Source organism: Diceros bicornis, unplaced genomic scaffold, assembly GCF_020826845.1.
Source record: "Diceros bicornis minor isolate mBicDic1 unplaced genomic scaffold, mDicBic1.mat.cur scaffold_95_ctg1, whole genome shotgun sequence".
Classification (NCBI taxonomy): domain Eukaryota; kingdom Metazoa; phylum Chordata; class Mammalia; order Perissodactyla; family Rhinocerotidae; genus Diceros; species Diceros bicornis.
The window spans coordinates 899134-920601 of NW_026691844.1; the positions used below are offsets into that span (position 1 = coordinate 899134).

At 41.5% G+C, this 21468-nt stretch overlaps 1 protein-coding gene across 1 annotated transcript in view; it reads left to right on the forward strand.

Moving 5' to 3' along the window:
* LOC131403897 (centrosomal protein kizuna-like) overlaps positions 1-21020 on the forward strand; it is a 67799-nt gene extending 46779 nt beyond the window's left edge. The window contains 5 exon segments of the mRNA XM_058538128.1: positions 1711-1767; positions 2394-2559; positions 3681-3746; positions 18383-18487; positions 20898-21020. Coding sequence (XP_058394111.1) covers positions 1711-1767; positions 2394-2559; positions 3681-3746; positions 18383-18487; positions 20898-20989 — 486 coding nt within the window. The 3' untranslated portion in view covers positions 20990-21020.
* The last annotated feature ends 448 nt before the right edge of the window (positions 21021-21468 follow it).

Consider the following 21468-nt stretch of genomic DNA (forward strand, 5'->3'; position numbering starts at 1 on the left):
GGGATAAAATATATGAAATAAGTGAAAACCTGCAGTATGCCCACTACTTTATTTACCTCACCATGGTAAAAAAAAAAAAAAGAGGGCAGAGTGTAGAACTAGTAGCAGTGGTGGTATTCTTATCAAGTATACAAGGACTTATTAGAAAGACATTTGCAGGATTATTATAGCATTTTATTGTGTTCTTTTGAAACCCAGTTGGAACCCAGCTAAAGCAAAAGAGGGTCTTAATATGAAAGAGGTGCACAAAACAGTGAGATAAATTGTGTGTCATCATTGAGGGCCCAGTTACAAGTAATCTGAGTCATTGACAATCCAAAACAGTTTCCATTATCTGCAAATTCTACAGTAAAAAGTGTAGAAAGTCCTTTAACAATTTTATTCTTAAAATATGTGTTAAAACAGTGGCTCTTACGAAGTCATGCCAAGAAATTATTAGTTACAGCTATTGCATAAGGTAATACGACGAAGAAATACATATTTGAGGCTCTCTCAGAATGTTTGAATTATTTTAGGAAAAGAAAATTATAACTTTCACTTCAGAATTTGGGTCAGTTCTTTTTGTTCATATTCTAAAATGCTTTTCATAGATCCAGGATGATTGGGCACACAGAATAGGAGCTTATCTCTCTGTGGAAGCAGACAGACTAGAGCAGGAGAGGTGGAGGTCTGGAAATGAGACAGGCCACAGTGGTCCAGCTTGCGCACTGACAGTTGAGAGATGGCAGGTCAAGGAGGTGACACTATTCTTCACACCTGTCTTCCTGGACAGATTCTGGAAGCAGGTGCAGTACAGTGGTCCATGTAGGCAGCTGGGATTGAGGCATTATGGCAGCCAGTGATGGGAACCAGCCCTGGCCTGAGCTTCGAGGGCAGGACTCTACACCTGAACCCCAGTATGCAGAAACAGGGATACAGTGCAGGTCATCCCAACAGAGAATTGTCACAACTCGAGTAAAATTCAGGGACTACTTTATGTAAATAGAGGAAGAGCTCCTGGTTACTAGAACTGGACCACAGACAGGTGCTGGCTACAAGGCTAACTTGACACCAAGTCCTTCGGCCGAGGAGACTAGAATTCCTTAAATCCCCTAAAATCAGCTGCTGCAGCCCCTAGGATAGGCCGTGGATCCAGGTGGCCAGCTGGTCCAGGGGAGGGCAGAGGGCAGGAGCCTTGCAGGGATATCAAGGCCGATGGCAGTGGCCTTGTATGTTCAAAGCCAAACTTACAAGGCAAGATCTTCCATATTCTGCCTCTGTGATTCTTCCTGTCAGGGCATCTTCATGAGAAGAGATGATTATCTTCCCCCTTGTTCACTAGAGAATTCTGTTGTTACCCCTTCGCTCTCAAACTAAAGATGACCTATGAGGCTTTGTCCAGTTTTGCTCTTCATATTAACTTGTAGAGTCTCGTGTCCATTCTACAGGTTGAGTTGGACATTTCCTTGTATTTACTACTGTTGCCAGAGACCAGGGAAAGGTCAGCACCACCACCGAGATTTCCTCTCCCAGCAGCCTGGGCAAATCACCACTTCCAAGTAGGAAATGAGAGAGAAACACACTCTGGCAGCGGGACAATGTCATCATTGGTTGTTTAACTCTTGTTACCAGTATAGTTTTATTTCTTGGGGGAAGAGTGTTGACCTAGAAATTAAGAGACATGGGTATTTACCTGTCCTGTTAATTTTTACTTTTTCTCTGCCTCTCAAGTTGGCTGTGATAAAATCTGTGCCCACCTCCCTGCCCAGGACACATGAGGCGATATGGGTAAGACAATTTGGTGCCCTTTGAAAACAGATAGGCAGTGTGGCTAGTAAGTTTCCTGAGCTCCCCAGCAGACTTAGCAGCAAAGTGCAGAGTGTGTTTATCCTTGATTGACAATTATGCTTTAAAATAAGGGCAATTCTCTTTTTGCTTAGTGTCTCCTTCTCAGCCACCAAGTTTTTCTACAGTCTTCTCATTTGAGGGAAGTTCAGGGGTCATTTCTGGAAGGATGGGGATACTGCAAGGTCACATTTTTCCACATCTCTTTCTCAATCCAAACCAACAGCATTCATGCAATGAGAGAGTCGATCTTGGATAAACCAGCCCAGGTTCACAAGAGTGGTCACATTTCACATACGTACTTCACAAGCAGAACACTTCAGCATGACATAAGATTCAGGCCACAAAAAAATGTATTATTACAAGTGTAAGTTGTTGTAAAGAATTAAATTATGCTGCAAAATAATCAGATGTTATTTTATCTTGAAGACATTTTAATTTCAATTAAATGTCAGGAAGCAAATTAAATCCAAAGTAAAGCTTAACCTAAAATTATGTCTGAAGGCTGGGTCTTTGAGACCAACGGGAATGTGGCTAGAGTTTATTTTTATTTCTTTTAAACACTGTAGGCAGCAGCGTTATTGAAAAAAGCCCCTACAGAAGAGTGTGACGATAGTTCGGCCGTTCACAGTAATGAATCATCTTGCAGCTTGCCATCTATTCTGAATGACAGTAGTGGAATAAAGGAAGCGAAACCCACTCTATGGCTCAACAGTGTTCTTACAAGGGAACAAGGTAACTGTTGTTAAAGGGTCTGTCCACAGCAAAAACGCATTCAGAGTCAACGCAAACACCCTTTCTCAAGGTGTACCTATAAAAAAGCAGACTCAAGAACACTTCTAATTTTAATATGTATAATATGTTATTTGTTTTATACCACCTTCCAATAAATATATGTTTTCATTCAGTCTAACAGGAATAGGAAACCTAATTGTAGATCTGCTGTCCTGCTGAATTTCCAATAAAATAAGTTTTTATAAATTGAAATCTTAACAGGACTAAGCACTTGGCAGTAGATAATTATTATCATCCCACAAAGATGAAGATGATTCTATGAAAATGAGTCCATCAAGTACTTCACATAGAGTACTGTGAAGTTTTTGATATCACTTAATAGAATTTACTCATAATTGGTAAACATTCTTTTTAATTATAATAGAACCTTTTATAAGTTTAAACAGATGATTAAGAATCAGAGTTTATGCCCCCCAAAACTTAATAACCAATTTTTAGTATCCAGAAATTGTGATTATTATTTTTTTTTAAAGATTTTATTTATTTATTTTTCCCCCCAAAGCCCCAGTAGATAGTTGTCTGTCATAGCTGCACATCCTTCTAGTTGCTGTATGTGGGACGCGGCCTCAGCATGGCCGGAGAAGCGGTACGTCGGTGCGCGCCCAGAATCCGAACCCGGGCCGCCAGCAGCGGAGCGCGCGCACTTAACCGCTAAGCCACGGGGCCGGCCCGAAAATTGTGATTATTTTAACGTTATTGTTAAGACATGCCAATAAACCGCTATAATGTATTCCCAAGAGAGCTATGAGTTGCTCAGGATATATTCAGAAGCTGATACACATGCACAGGATTTGAGGCTCGCTTGTTTTAAGCCCCAGTCAAATTTGATAGATGTCAGGCTAAATCATTTTGCATGAAAGCAACATAGAGATACCTTAGTTTTAGAATAGGTTTCTTTTTAGGAACAGTACTATTTCAGACAAGAAATAAACTAAGCAAAGAAAGGAGGTGGGGAAGCAGTGAAAATAAAAGGAATGGCAGTTAAGAAAAAAAAAAAAGCAAAGGCCTATTCCGTAAATAAAACCTTGAAATACACTTTTATTATCGTGTTTGATTTTTAGACGTTTCAAGTGGCTGCGGAGACGAGAGCAAGGAAGAGAGCATGGCAGCAAAGATTCCAATCACAGGTAAAGTTATGGTTGCCTAAGAGTTTCAAACACAGGATTCAACCTTGTTTTATAATCAGAACATTCTAGGTTAGTGGTGTGTGGACTCTGCTAAGAGCAAGTATATTCAACTACTACGTGCTGGAGGGGACGATTAATTGTAAGAGCATGATGTGTGCGCTTACATTAGCAGAAACTGAGGTGGAAAATAAGCATGCCTATTGAATTCTTCATGATCATGTTACACAGTTACACGTGTGAGCACCCCATCACATAGCCTTTCAGCACCTGCGTCTGTGTGACAACGTCAGTCTCCGTGGGGAACACCAGTCAGTGTGTGGCCAACTACAGCTGTTTCTGATTTTACTCTTTTCTTTCCTGTGATAATTGAATGTGTCTCATTAAAATAAGAGCAGGAAAAAAAAAAATGCCAGACAAGAAGCTTGCTTGTGCCTCAGTTACAAAGCCCATGTGATAATTTAAAAATTTTAGCAGTAACGTTTCATCAAGACCTATTAAGATTTCTGCACATGTATTACGCTTGTTTAGCTGGAATCTGAATATCATTACATTTTTAGTTTTAGAATATCAACAGCAGCAATGAGTATTCTGAACAGAGTTCTATTTGTCATACGTCTAAATTTACTAGGATCTTATTTTGTAAAGTGGTACACTACTTCATTATAAATTCAAAGGTCTGACTTTAAATATTTATACAAGTAACCACACCACTGCACTGCGGTACTGAGGCATGCATCTGCATATGTGGTCGTTTTGTTGTTTATAAGCGGAAAAGAATAGCTTTCTTTTATGACAATACAATTCATAGCCTGATGATTAATTTTTTAAACTCATGTTTCTGTGATGAACTCTGGTTTTGAAAAAAGAGTTTATAATAGAGCAATTATTGTATATATTCTGCATCAGATAATATTTCATTCCGAAATACAGAGGTTTTCTTTTCTTTTAAACATTTTCCCAGTGATATGTTTATTGCATTTTTATTCTTCATTTTGAGAAAACTCTGGTAGCGTTCCCTCTTTATTTTTTTGTTAGTAGAAGTGTAGATGATCCCAAATTGCAGATAATCAAGAAGTCATTTGGAGACTTTTCTCTTGCATTTATCTTTGAATGCAGAAGTATCTAATGACCTCTGAATTTATTTCAGTTAAAATTATAAAGACTTATTGGAGAGAAACCAGGAAGTGATCTCGTTGCCCATTCTTGCTTCTCTTTTCAGTATTCTTTCCAGTCATTCCCTGCTGTGAGCAGATGACTGTCCTCAAAATTAGTGCAAACGTTATTTTCTCATAGACTTTCTTTATAAGAGAAGAGATAGTTAAGTACTGGAGTTTCAAATCTTTCTTTTTTTCTTGTAGAAAGAGGTGTGATGTGCCTAGAAATAATAAGGGCTATTTACCATTAAGATTTTTAAAGAAATTTTAATTCCAACAACCTACCATCAGTCAATTAATAGTTGGCAGTTTTAAAAAAATGCTTTGTGGGGCCAGCCCGGTGGCGTAGTGGTTAAGTTTGCACGCTCTGCTTTGGCGGCCCGGGGTTCATGGGTTCAGATCCTGGGCGCGGACCTACACCCTGCTCATCAAGCCATGCTATGGAGGCATCCTACATACAAAATAGAGGAAGATTGAGAAAGATGTTAGCTCAGAGACAATCTTCCTCAAACAAAAAGAGGAAGATTGGCAACAGATGTTAGCTCAGGGCCAATCTTCCTCACCAAAAAAAAAAAAAAAAAGAAATAAAGAAAAAAATCCTTTGTGCCTGTTGCATGCCAAAGTTTTAGACATATAAAATAACTTGGGAGATATAAAAATAAACTTTCAAAGCCATTTACTTTGAGCATTTCCATTCTGTCCTCGCCACCATACTCTCTTTCTTCTTTGCTCCCCACCCGCTGGACTTCCCATGAAATTAATGTTTGAGGGCCTCATGTGCCTTGACTCTTTAATGCTGTTGTCATGTCTGTGATTGAAACTACTTTGCTCTCTAAGTTCTTTTTTCCCCAGTTTTTTAAATTGAGATATAATTGACATATAACATTGTAATAGTTTAATCTCTAAGTTCTTGACCATTATCTCTTTATTAAATCTTTGTGTCTTTGGCATAATTATTGGAGATTTGGCCTTGGTAGAGTAAAGCAGGTATATAGTTTGATTTAAGATAGAGTCTGGGGCCAGCCCAGTGGCGCAAGTGGTTAAGTACGCGCGCTCCACTGTGGCAGCCCAGGGTTCTCAGGCTCAGATACCGGGAGTGTACCGACGCACTGCTTGTCAAGCCATGCTGTGGCAGCATCCCATATAAAGTAGAGGAAGATGGGCATGGATGTTAGCTCAGGGCCAATCTTCCTCAGCAAAAAAAAGAGGAGGATTGGCATGGGATGTTAGCTCAGGGCTGAGCTTCCTCACAAAGAAAAAAAAAAAAGATAGACTCTGCCTCCCCCTTTATAATAGTTTTATTGAGACTTTCCTGTTTTATGGGCTGCATTCCTTCTAGAATATTCCAAAGAAAAGGAATATTCCAGAGGCTGTTCTCAGGGTTGAGGGGATGTTGCAATTGAGCCTGGGCTTTGGCATCAGCCGTCAGTGTCAGCATTTTACTCCCTGCTCTATTTCTCCACCTCCCTGAGCCTCTGTACTGGGAAAGCAGACATACCACCTGGCAAGATGGTCTTAAAGTTTACATGAGATCGTGTGTGTGCAAGTGCCAGGCGTGTACTACACACTCAATACATGTAAGCTGCGATTTATAATAATAATATTCATGTGAATGTTAGTAGTAGTATTGATCTTCTGCACTGGCCCCACAGTCCCCAGTTTTTCAAACCAATGCCATCTAGTTAAAAGGAATCTCACAAAGCAAACTCAAAGAGGAAAAGAAGCAGGGGGCTGGGGGTACAGTGCCACAGAAAGCATAATCCTGAGACGAGTCTTGGAAAGGCATCTGAACACCATCTCCTGAATTGCGGTAGCCACTTGGGACCAAGACTCGCCCAAGCCCTGTGCTGCCATAATTCCTCCTAGACAGTGCTTCCCAGTGGTACCGCTAAATTAGTTTCTGCAAGAAATTTCCACTTAAGAACTCAATTGATGATTTGAATCCAGAAGGATATTTACCCCATCAAAAAGGAATCTTGAGGAGAGTTGCATGATATTTTTGGAACTTCTAATTAGTCCCGTGGAGAAACCCTTAGAGAAGAATCACAACAACGTGGTGCAGTGGCTCCTGGGGCTCTCACTGGTCAAGGCCCAGCATCTCTGCCTGTGAGTGCCTGTGTGCCATAACTCTTACAGGCTCACAGGTGAGGGCGTTGCAGGGCACACGGTTCCCAGGCGACAGTCCTCCCCTGCTGTGCCGCCTCACCGTGTGGATGGGCGGATGCAGCATTTCCCCAAGCGTGTTCTGTGCAGGCTCCACCCCGAAAATGCTTCAGGGAATACACATTCTCTGACCAAATCCCGCATAATCGCGCTCTCCCTCTGCAACATGCACAGTGCAGGGAGCACGTTGAAAACTTTTAGACTTTCAGTAAATGACCCATTTAAAGGTGTGAACTTAAAGTTTCAAATAATTATCTTCTATTTGAAAATGGAATCCTTCCTATGAACAGCCAACAGAATTAATATTCTGTGGAACATGTTTTGGGAAATATACACAGATATACACAGAATGTTTTTTAAAACCTTGAGTCTAATGAGGGCACCAGTATTCTTAATACCCTAAAATTATCGTCAACGTTTTCCCATGAGTCCTTTTTGTGGGAATCTCCCTTGTGGATGAGATTGCTTTATAATGAAGCTTTGGCTACTTTAGTGTAACTAAACCCAGTTGATGTTATGATTGAAAGTTACTTGTTAAAGCTGCTTCCTGAATTGACGAATTGACGACCAGCATGTTCCAGTAGTGAGTTTGGACAGTCCAGAAGTGCTCTTCTTTAGTGTGGGTCCTTCTGCGTGACTATTTGCTTTACAGCCGTCTCAGAGGAGATGTAGTAGAGAAAGACACCGAAGTGAACCCAGGCAGGCACCAGGAGTTTGGGCAGAATGGAGGGGAAGCTCTGAATGATGAGGGCCCTGGGGAAGTTTAACCTGAGAAGGGTACAAAAGCTATCTTTAAATATTTGCGAGGCCTCCACGTACAAGACAGAACGTTGATCAAGCGTAATTTTAGAGTCTCTCAGGGGGCTCTGTGTGTGAGTGGTGCAGGGAAGGAATTCACAGCTCAGTAATGGAAGAACTTTCTAGCTCTTCTTTGAGGCAAAACCAAGCTGAGTGTCTTCCAGGTATAAGATTCTGTGCTGGGTGCTTGAACCATGGCAGGAACCTACTCTCTAGAGGGACACTGTGGAAGGAATTCTTGTTTCTGGAACTGACGTTCCTTCTAATGCTAAGAGACTGTGATTCTCATTCCATATGAAAGAAGTCAAATGTGCCAATATTCTCATTTCTTTATTTCCCTTTCTTATTTGCTTATCACTTCCAAACATAGGTCTCCTTGGCAGAGGGGCTCATCCTTAAAGAGTTTGCTGTCACTCTGAAGGCATCTGCTTTGTTAATCATTTGCAGAGTGTTGGTTTCATAAGTTGAGCTCCTGCAATCTGTGCTAAGATTTACATAGAAACCCTCCCGTACACAGACCCACACACACAACCAGAATAAATATTCCCACAGCCTGTATGATCTGTTGTTGTTAACACAATCTACCCCTTTCATTAGTCTGGTTGTTCACAGTGAAGAATTAAGGTAGAAATCAAAGAATAATTTTGATATCTATGAATGTGTGGTTTTCTCCCTATAATAGATAGTATATCATTTGCATGTATATTACACCTTTACTTTGGCTAAGTCCTGGGAATAAGACTGGGTCCTTGCCCCTCCTAAGTCTTCATCATCTCTGATCCTCACAACAGTCCTGTGGGGTAAACATTAGGGACCCATTCTACAGTCAGTCCAACAGAAACTTAGGAAGGTTGAGTCCTGCTCAAGGCCATATAGCTAGTGTGTTGGATCTTGAATCGAACTCAAACTTCAAGATTTAATCCCTGAACTCCTTCTGTTCCACCAGCCTGCTGCTTTCGTTTTACAAGAGAGGCGACTGCATCAAGGTGTCTGGATTAATTAAACATCAGTGTATATCATCACAAAAGATGAGCTCCACAAGGATGCTTTGCGAGTGATGATGAGCGAAGCTATACCTTTCCTTTCTCTCGTGTTAGGCCTAGAGAGGTGGGCACTTGCAAGGATTTCCGAGTATGGATTTTGCCAGGAGGTGTGTGTGCCCTTTATACAGCGGGGCGAGCCTGAGTACACGTGCAGGACTAGAATACTCAGGTCAGTGCTTCCCTGGAACACTTAGACCAGGATTAAAGCCATGCTTATCTAGATTATGAGGGAAAATCTCATCTGAACTACTTATACCCCCAAGTGAAATTTCCCACGTTGGCAATTTTATTTGTATTCATACTGAATTTACCTCTGAGAGTGAAGTGAGTTTTAGTTTTAGCAAGTGACACAGGTTATGCTAAATGTCATAGAAACCCGTCACCTGACACGGTATCTGGCACACAACACAGTGGGCACTCAGTTTGTCAAACGAATGAATAAAAACGAGTTGGAATCCAAAGATTAAGGAGTTTCCTTAAATGCTTGTTGATTCAGGCCAGAACGCTGTCTCTTTCACTCAGTCACTCTACCAATACTTTCCCCACCCCACGTGCCCATCCTGGCAAAACTCATCTCCTTAAGCTCCGTGTGAAAAGGGCTCTCAGCTTTTATCTGAAGAGGATTAAGCCTCTAAGAATGTCCATTCAGCCTCTCATTCTTTTGACTCCTATTCTCTCGGTCAAGCTGTGTTGAAAGTGGTTGCCTGACAGTGCCGTTTCTCACTGATATTCTTTGGCAAGCTGAAATATTCAATGTCATACTAAGGTATGTCCATTTAGAAGCTGTGAGGGAGGTCAGCCACTTGGGGTTCTGGGCAGTGCTTCTCAAAACGTTATTGCTTGAGTTTTACATCAAATTGGAAAAGGCTGGGAACATACAATAGCCAGGTTGTCATTGGTGACTGGATTTACCCTGGGAGAGAAGACTGTGGTGACAACGTTGGACGCCAGAGTACAGTGGCGTAACACTCCACTAAGGAGACTTTACTAAGAATGTGTCTCACCTGTCCTGTCCCAGAAATGCACGAGGATCAGGAAAGACGTGTTACCTGCCAAGCCTGGGAGCCCCAACTCGTGCAAAACCAGGGGAACCATCTCATGCTGCTGGATTGTCCATTGCAGTCCCTGTGGCCCTGTCTCTGTGGTAGATGTCAGGCTGCTGGGGCTTCCCCTTTGCTGCTACAGCAAAGCGTCTTCACTCATGACATTACAGGGCGGTGGTGTTTGTTTAACATGGTCAGTAAAGAATGAAAGGCACCTTTCTGAAGAGTGTTTTCGATTGGTTGCTCCTGCATTCAAGGAAATTAATTCATAAATGCCTAGAGAAATTCTCCTTGGTCGTTGACAGTAGAATCCTGGGTGGATACCTATGCCCCAGCCACACCCTTGACCAGTTACATCAGAACCTCTAGGGGTGGGGCTCAGGCATCAGTCTTTTATAACACCCCCAGGTGACTCCCCAGGTTTGAGAACCATGGAGCAGGGGGTCTCAAAGCTGAAAGAGCCTTTGTAGGTCATGTTGTGAAACACCTTCATTTTATGCAAGAGACTCAAGTGGGGAGAGAAGAGGTTGGGCTTCAGATACTTTAATAAAATCGAGGATCACGAAGTGTATTATTTTCCTAGGGCTGTTGTAACAAAGTACCACAAACTTAAAACAACAGAAATGTATTCTCTCCCAGTTCTGGATGCCAGAAGTCTAAACCAAAGGCCAGCAGTGCCGTGCTCCTGAAGGCTCTAGGGGAGAAGGCTTCCTTGCCTGTTGCAGCTTCTGGTGGCTCTCAGTTTGTGACAGCTTGACTTCAGTCTCTGCCTCCATCAGCACATCACCTTCTTTTCTGTCTCTGTGTCCACTCTTCCTGTCAGGATGCCTGTCATTGGATTTAGGGCCCACCACAAATCTAGGATGATTTCATCTTGAGATCCTTAACTAATTACATCTGCAAAGAACCTATTTCCAAATAAGGTCACATTCTGAGGTTCTGGGTGGACATGAATTTTAGGGGAGACATCATTCAACCCACTGTAGGGGGTGAAGAGAGATTTCTTCATATTTTACATTTCTAACATCTAGTTCATCTTATACATTGATTATTCCTGACCCTACTATAATGCTAATGATAATATTATTGTCTTTATTTCTGATTCTTCTCATTATATAAATCATTGAATGCAAATTGCTAAAAATATTGTTTTTAAAAATATTTAATTATGCCAATAAAATATAGCTTCCTGATCAAGATTACTCAATCTTTGAAAAGTTCAAGATTGCATGACTTGGAGAGTTAAAAATTCCCCTCCCATGGCTGAACAATGTTAAGTGGCAGGCACTATGGTTATAAATTTACATATGAAGTAATACCAGCGGAACTGTTCAGTTCAGTTTTGGAACATTCGTTAAAGTTCAGTTACAAGCCTGACATTTATTTTCAAGTGTAATTGTTGAATTACTCCGTAGAAATTAAGAATGTGATGTAAATTTTTTTTTTTAACTGAGGAAGATTCACCCTGAGCTAACATCTGTTGCCAATCTTCCTCTTGTTTTTGCTTGAGGAAGGCTAGCCCTAGGCTAACATCTGTGCCAGTCTTCCTCTATTTTGTATGTGGGTCGCCGCCACAGCATGGCTGACAAGTTGTATAGGTTGGTACCCAGGATCCGAGCCTGCGAACCCAGGCTGCCGAAGCGGAGCATGCCGAACTTAACCACTATGCCATAGGGCTGGCCCCTAAATATTTATTTTCTGAAGCAGCTTCAGGCAACTCATGTGAAGTAGGAGTTTCTCTTCTCTGTACATCAGCAGTCTCTGAGAGCACAGAGAAACCTTGGCAATAGATTTACAGGCCCACAACACTGGGGGAGTGGAGTTTATTGCAGAAAGTCTGGACATGAAAAGTGATTCTCGTCATGGATCCAACCTATGTATTTCAGGTTCACGTTGACTTATGGCCTTTGAAAAAAATCCTAAATATAGATGAGTTTTCTGTATTTTCAGAATTGTGAAGGCACCCATATCCTAATATTTTCTTGTTTTCATTTGAGCAGATTACTAGACAAATGACTTCTGGATTTTCAGTGATAATATTTATCTTTAGAATTAATTTTAGAAATATATGTCACAATTTTTATTTTATTTTACAAAAATGACTGTTTGCTGCATCAGCAACACATCTAGTAACAGTGTGGAAAAAAATTTGCATGGGTGTAGAAATATGTGAAAAGTAACAGCACTGGGAAACTCAGTGGACAGAAAATACTTTTCAAATTTAATTTTTAAATTTCTACATACTTCCTATAGGAATAGTAATTCCCCTTCCTTACTCAAAGATGCCCAGTTCTTTGTTGGTTCAAGGTTGTTTTTCTATTTGTAGTGATGGTATTGTTTGCATCTCCCTTTGTTACTCCTTTTCCGGGCCCAACTTTTCTTTCTTTCATTAGGGATTTCTGCGCAAGCCAGAGGCAGATTCTCTGCCTGGAGACACCCCTAGAGGCTGGTGAACCCTGCCTCTCTCTGGTTCTTGTAATGAGTTGTTAAAAGCACTTTTTCATCAAATATTTTCTTTTTCTTTTTCTTTCTAGATTTAGAAATATTTTAGCAGGTGTACATTTGCATATAAAAGAGAATAAAAGATAAGAAGTTGAGGCTTTTTCTTTCTTCCCTCCTCAACATCATCTCTCTCCTATCTCCCTTTATTCAGCATGTTTTCGCTTTCCTTCTCTGGCTGTTTCCATTTTCTAGACACGAAATGCATATCCAAAAAAAAAAAAAAAACAATCTCAGTGATTCTTCACCACTTTGTAGGAAGATAGATGATTGGGTTTGGCTGGCTTATGTAACAAAGTAGGGAAAAACATATTTATCTCTTTGTGTCATCAGTCTGGAATTAATAGCCAAGGATGGATTTTAACCCCCGGACTCCTTTATTTTATGTTTTAAATTGCAATATTTTCTACTTTTTAAATTAAATCTTGACACAGATTTGAGTGTATAATAGATGCTTGACTGAGAGATCCAGAACTGAAAGCTTGAGCATGCAGATATATTTGTTTCTGTGTGTACCAGAACATTCTAATTGACAATAATTGTATTCTTTAGAAATATTTGTTTTATCTAATTATACGCACTTCTCAATAATTTTCTGAGAGTTTGACATGACTAATGAGCGGAAACGTTTCTCTGGAGTTCTCAGTCACAGGCTGGAAAGTAAAGCCTTAAGGGGCTACCTAGTCCTCGAATTTGCAGACTTAGGGTTTACTTGCAGTTGAGAAGACTCAAGTCTTTTCTCCTTGGAACTGGAGGAACTCGGCCCCCACTTGTCTATAGCAGGCTGATTTGAACTCTAGACTTGTTACTTTTGCTCTTTTGTTCGTTCATTCATTTCGTAACTATAAATCTGCAGGGCAATACAGTGCAGCTTTGAACTGCTTGATTCTTCACTATCCTTCTTCCTTCTAGGAGAGCCTGGGCCTGAGTTACCAGAAACTTCATGCCCGTAGCTTTGCCTACTTGACTTATGAAGTTGGCGTCCTGGCCAAGACCTCTAGGCTTTTCCAGGAGGAGGTCTGAATTGTTCGAGTGCCCCTAGCAAGACGTAGACTCTTGCCTCCAAAGAGTCTGAAGCCTGGTCTATTTGATACAAGCAGCTACTTAAAAACCTCCACACAGCTCTTGCAGCCTGCCTTGATAGTGTGTTCCCGGGTCTCTCAGCTCTGTCAACTACGGAAGCTTTTGCTAACATCTAGCTTATATCCCTTGGCTGAAGTTTTTCTCCGAGTGTTCTTGTGCCACTTTTAGGGAACACAGAAAAAATTGCTCACCACCATCTAGTTTCGAGGTTTCCAATGTGTTCTGTTTGGCCTGTGCAGTGTTGCATTTTTTTTTTTTAAGAAAGGCAGGAGTCTGGCAAGACTAGGCCCACTTTCCCACCTGGCAGCAGTTGGCTGTAGCCGGAGAACAGCTGTCCCCCCTGGCCAGGCATGTGCTCTCCAGCTGGCCAGACTCACTTCTCTGTGCTACCTGCTTGGCCCCAGAGCATCTGCATTTATAATCCTGCCCTGTCCAATCTATGCAATTTCTGTTCTTAAACCCTCTTCCCTTGTTTCTACGCAGGCTATGTAGCCTTTATCCTCTCATTGTTATTTTTTAACCAAACCTTAATTTTGTTTTTCCTTTTTGGGTTGTTTCCCAGTCCTTCAAATGTTTTGTGCAGCTCTTCTGACTAAAACAGGGGTGACTGAGGGTGTGATACATGCCATGGGAGAATGACCACAGCTCTGAGCATCTGCTGCCCGACACAGACCTCCTGTTAGACAGCAGCACCTGCCGCCTGCTCCAACCCCTCTGGCTGGTTTGGTGTCTTGGTCCTGCCTCAGTTAGTGTTTCTTCCTCCAAGTGAATACACTTAATCCTTTCACCTTTTAAACTTCACTTTGCCCTTAAACCACACGAGGAAGCATGCATCGGGGATGGGAGCAGGCCATGTGCCCAGCAGTCCTCAGCTTGATTTTGCCAACCCTCTATTACTTAGGTCAGGGCGGCTATGTCCCAGATAAAAATTGTCCGGGTGAGCTTCACTGACTTTCCGCTTAGAGAAGGGCTACAGAAGGTTTAAAGATCAAATACCAGTAAGGAGCTATGGCTGGGAAGCGGGGTGGGCTCTGGGAGAACGAGACTGGAGAGACAAGCTACATCCCTCCAAAACTGTGTACGGTTGAAAGCAGACTCAGGGCAGCCTTGAAGGGAAAGGCCAGTTACAGAGTCCAAGTCCTTCAAGAAGCAAGGGAAGGGTAGATCCTACAATTCCTCACCCACAAGAAAAGAAACTTTGTAACTATGTATGGTGACTGATGTTAACTAACTGTGGTGATCATTTCACAATATGTACAAATATTGGATCATTATGTTGCATACCTGAAACTAATATAATGCTGTATGTTGATTATACTTCAATTAAAAAAAAAGAATAAGAGGAAGGAAGAGAAGGAAACCAGAATGGAAAGTGTGTGGAACATGGAAATGGCCTTTCTTTTCCAGAGTGGTAAAATAAAATGGTCCCTTGCTGCTAATGTGAATTCACTTCACATTCCTCCTTTGCTAGACTCAGACCAGTGATAATATCCGTACTGTCCTATATTTGGACAGAATACTTAATCCTCCCAAATGTGAAATTAACTCACAACTACTAGCTTTATATTTTTCACGAAAATCTTCTCCTAAAAATAAAAGGCACGTGTTTTCTGAGGAGCAGGAGAGCCAGCTCACTGGAGTCAGATGATTTACCTCACAACAATAGATGAGAGGAAAGCCTAACTCCAGCTTCCAGCTGCCAGGAGCCTTTGTTTACCAAGAAGCTACTCTTTTTTTCTTTTCCTATTCTTTTTTTTTTTTAACTTTTATCTTTGCTCTCTTTTCCTTGACCAAGTCAGTATAATTGAGTGCAGAAATAGCATATGGTCATTATGATCTGGACTTGTATCCTAAAAGCTGAAAAACTTTTTGGTTGATCTTTATAGAATAAAAACAAAACAGAACATTTTTACCTCTTTTACAGTGATTCCTTACCTTTTTAGAATTCTTTGATTTTATTGATACTTCTCCTCTCCCAAAAGTACCTTACCACAAATCTGAAGTAATATAGGTAGTAGGACTGACAGGAGAGTGTTATGATGCTGTCCTAGGACAGTGGGACTAATCTACAGCAAGAAACACTTTCTGTCCTAGGCCAGTACCCAACACATATACACAAGTTATGCAAAACAGTACTTTCCCCTTCTGCATGCATGACATCTGGTGTTTTCTTTATTAAATTTGTCAAAATACTAGTTCAGGTTTGCCCAACTAATATCACAATCCAGCAATGTTAAAAAGTGTTGCCTTAGGATTTATTATTTTCAGAGTTGAGTCCCTGATCTGTACATATTTTAACTATATAGCATTTAATATTTCAAAATATGATGCTCATTTTAAGTACTTATTTTTATCTTGATTGATTCTCAGTAGGGCAAGATAAGTTACATTTGTATTCGTCAGTGTGACGGTAGTTTTAATCCAGTAATAAGGGGCTCATGGTTAAGTTCTTAAATTGAACCAGCAAAAGCAGGAAAGCAGTGATTGCCAGCCTCCGGTGCTGACAGCAGGAGTCCTTTTGTTTGTGGCCATGTTGGAGATGTGGACGTGGATGCTGTTTTGTTATGTCTGTGCTAAAACTCTATTTCTCCAGCCTCTCTTTCATCCAGGCATCCTTGAGCCTTGAGGTAATGGGAAAGTTGTGTCTCTCAGGTTCTTTACGTGATCATTATTTATTGTTTTTCCCAACAGTCTTCCCCACTTTAACTTACAGCAGACACTGTTAACAGTCCTGCAGGGTAAGGGTGTCCTGTGGGTGCCCAGGCTGCTGCTGACCCCTCTGGGGCACCTGGCTTTGCTCCCTGCAGATGCTCTTCTCTGTCCCTACGATGAGCCTGGTTAGATTTTCTCAGCGGTGGGTCCCCCAGCTCATCCTGCTGCCGCCTCCCCTTCCTGACCTTCCCGCCCCTCACTCAGCCCAGAGACCCCACACTCGAATGTGCAAGCCTGAGGGCCAGGGCAGCGCGTGCTGCAGAGGACCAGCTGCCCAACCAAGGCAGTCAGTTATGTGTCTTCTGATTCATTCCTGTAGCCGCTTCTGCAAGGCCTGGACTGGAGAGAAACCATTTTACTGTGAGTTGAACCTATCCACAGACCCACTCAAAATAATGACTAGAATTTGGCCACCTCAAATACATTCATACAACTTGACTTCGAGTCTTGAAACCTGGGTTCAACTAAATTGTTTTTCGTTTGTTTGTTTTCAGAGTTTCTAAAAAGGGACAGTTCAAAAAACTAATTTGCATGCATTTGAAAAGTGTTAACATCGTAGGAGGAATTCAAGAAACTTGTTTCTAGGTAGTAGAAAATTCAGTATTTCTGTGTATTTTTTTCACACCTAAAGCAGTTAATAACAATTTAGCAATATCATATATCCAATCAGTGTTCAGTCAGGAGCCAAGCAGATATCTTTTCAGTTGATGTTTTTTGATGAGTAGCCAAACTGTGCCATTGCACTGCATTTGGCTCATATGTCTCTTAAGTAGCGTCACCATATAATTTATTGTCTAAATTAGGAAACTTTTGATTAACAAAAGACAACTCTATTAATTATTATGCTGGGACAACAGGCAGAAACCTGAATTGTCATGGACAAATTCTACTTTTTATTTTAATTGTGGTAAAAAATACATAACTTTAAATTTACCATCTTAACTGTTCTTAAGTGTGCAGCTCAGTAGTGTTAAGTATATTCACATTGTTGTGCAACAGATCTCTAGAACTTTTTCATCTTGCAATACTGAAACACTATACCCACTAAACACTAATACTCCCTCCCCCTTCTTCCCAGCCCTTAATAACCACCTTTCCACTTTCTGTTTCTATGATTTTGACCACTTTTGTTACTTCATATGAGTGGAATCATACAGTACTTGGCCTCTTGTGACTGGCTTATTTCGCTTAGTATAAGGTCCTCAGGGTTCATCTACACTGTAGTATGTGACAGGATTTCCTTCTTTTTAAAGGCTGCATAATATTCCATTGTATGTACATGCCACATTTTCTTTATCCATTCAACTACTGATGGACATTTGGGTTGCTTCCACCTCTTGGCCATTGTGGAAAATGCTGTGATGAACAAGGGTGTGCCAATAACTCTTTGAGATCCTGTTTTTAGTTCTTTTGGATATATACCCAGAGTGGATTGCTGGATCATATAGTAATTCTATTTTTAATTTGTTGAGGAAGCTCCATACTGTTTTCCCTAATAGCTACACCCACCAGCAGTGCACAAGAGTTCCGATTTGTCCACATCCTCCACAACGCTGATTTTCTGTTCTTTTGATAGTGGCCATCCTGATGGGTGTGAGGTGATATCTCATTGTGGTTTTGATTTACGTTTCCCTGGTGATTAGTGATTTTGAGCATCTTTTCATGTGCTTATTGACCATTTGTATATGGAGAAATGTCTATTCAAGCACTTTGCCCATTTTTAATCGGGTTATTTGATTTTTGTTATTGTTGTCGAGTGGTAGAAGTTCCTTATATATTCTGGATATTAACCCGTTTTCAAATATATGATTTCAGTTATTTTCTCCCATTGTGTAGGTTGCCTTTTCACTCTGTTGATTGTTTCCTTTGACATGCAAAAGTTAAGTTTGAGATAGTCCTGTGTGTCTATTTTTAATTTTGTTGACTGTGCTTTTGGTGTCATATCCAAGAAATCGTTGCCAAAACCAATGTCCTGAAGCTTTTCTCCTATGTTTTCTTCTGGGAATTTAATAGTTTTCAGTCTTATGTTTAAGTCTTTAACCCTTTTTGAGTTGATTTTGTGTATGGTATAAGGTAAGGGTCCAACTTCATTCTTTTGCATGTGGATATCCAGTTATCTGTGCCTTTTTTTAAATCTGTAGAAACAAAAGCCTACCAGTTGCTGAAGTGGTCTACCCTTCAGGATAATACAAATCAAACTGAAGACAGGTTCCAAAAGGCAGATGCTTCTGCATCACAACTGTCAGGTAAGTGAGCAGATTCAGCACTCACAGCCAGTGTCTAGGTGACCCAAGGCAGCAGCTAGTGCTGTGCTCAGGGAAGGGTGGTCATTCTTTGAAAGTTTCTGGAGTTTGCTTTGTAATAAGCTATCACTGGATCAGAATCAGCCAGTACTTTTTCAGTCCTTAACAAACAAGAATTTGGAAGAGTCTTCTCTCCTGGATATGTGCCAGCCCTGGCATGGCGATGGTCCTTACAGGCCCTTGGATTATACCTGGCATGTCATGATAGTAACTTGTCACTAAGTACCACAGGAGACACCCCAAATTCTTTCTTTTCCCACATCTTCCAGTTTCTTAATCATCAATGGGGAACATCATCCTGGGCTATTTTCCCTCACCAGAATGTTGGAAAACTTTGGGCTTTTTAAATGAAAAGACTGTAAATCCCAGTAAAGCTAAATTTTAAGCTTAAGTGTAGTTCCTTCAATCTAGGATTTTTGTTTTAATTGTAATTTTCTTTGTTTTCCTATACTTTATTGCATTTTTATTATTTTCATTGGTTTTTATTTTATTACACCTTTTTTTAGTATGTCACTTCAGCTCCCTTTGTGAAAATAAATGGATTCATACAGAAGGAAGTACACCTTAGTCACTTCCTTATCCTTACATAAACCACCATTCCATAATTTCACCCATCAGAATGAACAGTGATCTCTTAACATCACATAATTCCCAGGCCATATCCAGATTTCCCAATTGTCTCAAAGATGTCTATATCAGACAGGCATTTTTTCGAGGGACATATGGTGCATTAGACTTAGCTGTCTGTCTTCAGAGAGCTATTTCCTAGATAATATTAGTGTTAGAATTGGTTGCTGCAAAATTCTGTTATTTTGGTTGTTTTGAGGATTCAGTGAGCCACTGCAGGCGAAATGCCCAGCACAGGGCCTGTTAGAGAGCAGCCCTCAGCGACTGCTGGCCGCGGTGGTGCTGGGTGTTATGTGAACTCCGCGAATGTGAGACATTGTAGTTGGCTGAGGTATGAAGCAGGGCCTCTGCCCCGATGGAGGGCTTCATCACTTTGGAAAGATGTAGCACTCGTGAGCCCTTAACCGTTTGCTTTTCACCACTTTCTTCACATTTGAGTCACAGAATTAGAATCCAGAGAGATTTAGAAAGTATTTATCCAACCCCCTCATTTCACAAAAGGAGGCGACAAGAGAGTAGCACCTCCCTCAGAGCCTTACAGCCAGTTAGCAGACACACGTGGTTGGAAGGTGACTCCACACATCTATGTTTGGTAAGTTTATTTTATATGGATAGTTAATTGGACAAGTTCAAAGGATGAGTAAATTTGACATAAGTTGTAGTCCCTTGGATGTATATCAAAAATGTTGGGGGCCGGCCTCATGGCTTAGTGGTTAAGTGCGTGTGCTCCGCTACTGGCGGCCCGGTTCGCATCCCGGGCACACACCGACGCACCGCTTCTGCAGCCATGCTGAGGCCGCATCCCACATACAGTAACTAGAAGGATGCGCAACTATGACATACAACTATCTACTGGGGCTTTGGGGGAAAAAAAGAAGGAGGATTGGCAATAGATGTTAGCTCAGAGCCGGTTTTCCTCAGCAAAAAGAGGAGGATTAGCATGGATGTTAGCTCAGGGCTCATCTTCCTCACACACACAAAAAAATGTTGGTACTATTAATATACTAATGATTAATGTATTTGTTTATTAATTTATTCATAAGTGATACTTTATAGGTTGTATAATCAAGCACCCCTAGATTCAGTTCCCTCACTCCACACTCAAATTTACACTATGTGCTTTGCAAGATTCCACATTTTCCTGCGTTGGGATCATAGAAGTCCTTCTGGTGGTGTCAGCCATCTCTGAGGTCAGATACGGCCTCTGGCGTTTAGTTTACGTGTGGTCACACAATACTTTTCACTCTCACTCTCACTCTCTCGCTCTCACTCTGATCCTGGGGACTTCTCTGAGCTCCAAAGAGAAGCAGGAGGCAGGCTGGCAGGGTGGAGGGAAACGGAAGCCATGTACCCCGTGGTTAGCGTACCCCGCTACTGCTGTTACAGGTAGTGGTGAGGATGGGCACCCTGAACTCAGGAGCCACCCCAAATCTGACTATTGAAGAAGCAGTGCATGTTTCAGTTACTTTCTGCATCAGATGTGTTAGGTCTCTGCCTCTGGACCTGTCACTAAGGAAAGCCACTGCCACCTTGCGCCTTCCTTTCCATGTCTGAAAAGGCCTTATGCTGGTAAGCACATGGAAACCCTCTTCAGGCTGAGCACGGACACATTCTTAAGAGAATGGCTTGGCTGCAGAGGTTACATGCAGGCAAGCAGGTTACAGGATAGAAACTCAGCAAATGCCTTTTGCAGAGACACCCATGCACTCTCTATCCGTGATCTCAGGTGACTGCCAGTTAAGAATCAGACTTGAAGCAGAAACATCCAAGGCTGAAGTCACCCAGGGGGCAGAGGTCAAGGATTGCCCTGCACGCTGATAGCATCATGGGAACAGTCTGGTTCCCCTGGCTCCAGGAAAGAGGTGGATTGTGCATCTTCCCCATCAACTTTTTCAGGCTGGTTAAAGAGTGGCCTTGATGGTTTTCAATGGAGATTCAGTCTCTCCTGGGAGATGGAAAAACAGAGGATTTGGCAGAGGGCTTAAGGGTGGGTGGGGTGGGTAACTGTCATCCAGCGGTGTCAGTTATTTCTGAGACCTGGTTCCCACCACCCATTATTTTGATGATCCCTTGCTGCCCATGTGTTATAACAAGGTGAATTATCCAGTGCATGGTGCTGTAGTAGAGACCCATGTGCTCACATGTGCATCGTGGTCATTTGGAATAGAGCTCTTCGAATGATTTTATTTTTTATTTTTTGTGGCTTCTAAGTATCACCGGAAAACGCTCCACTTCCTTTCAGAGTTCTATCAACATGTTCCTTGCCTCAGAAGCTCCCTGCCTTCTGTGGCTTGAGC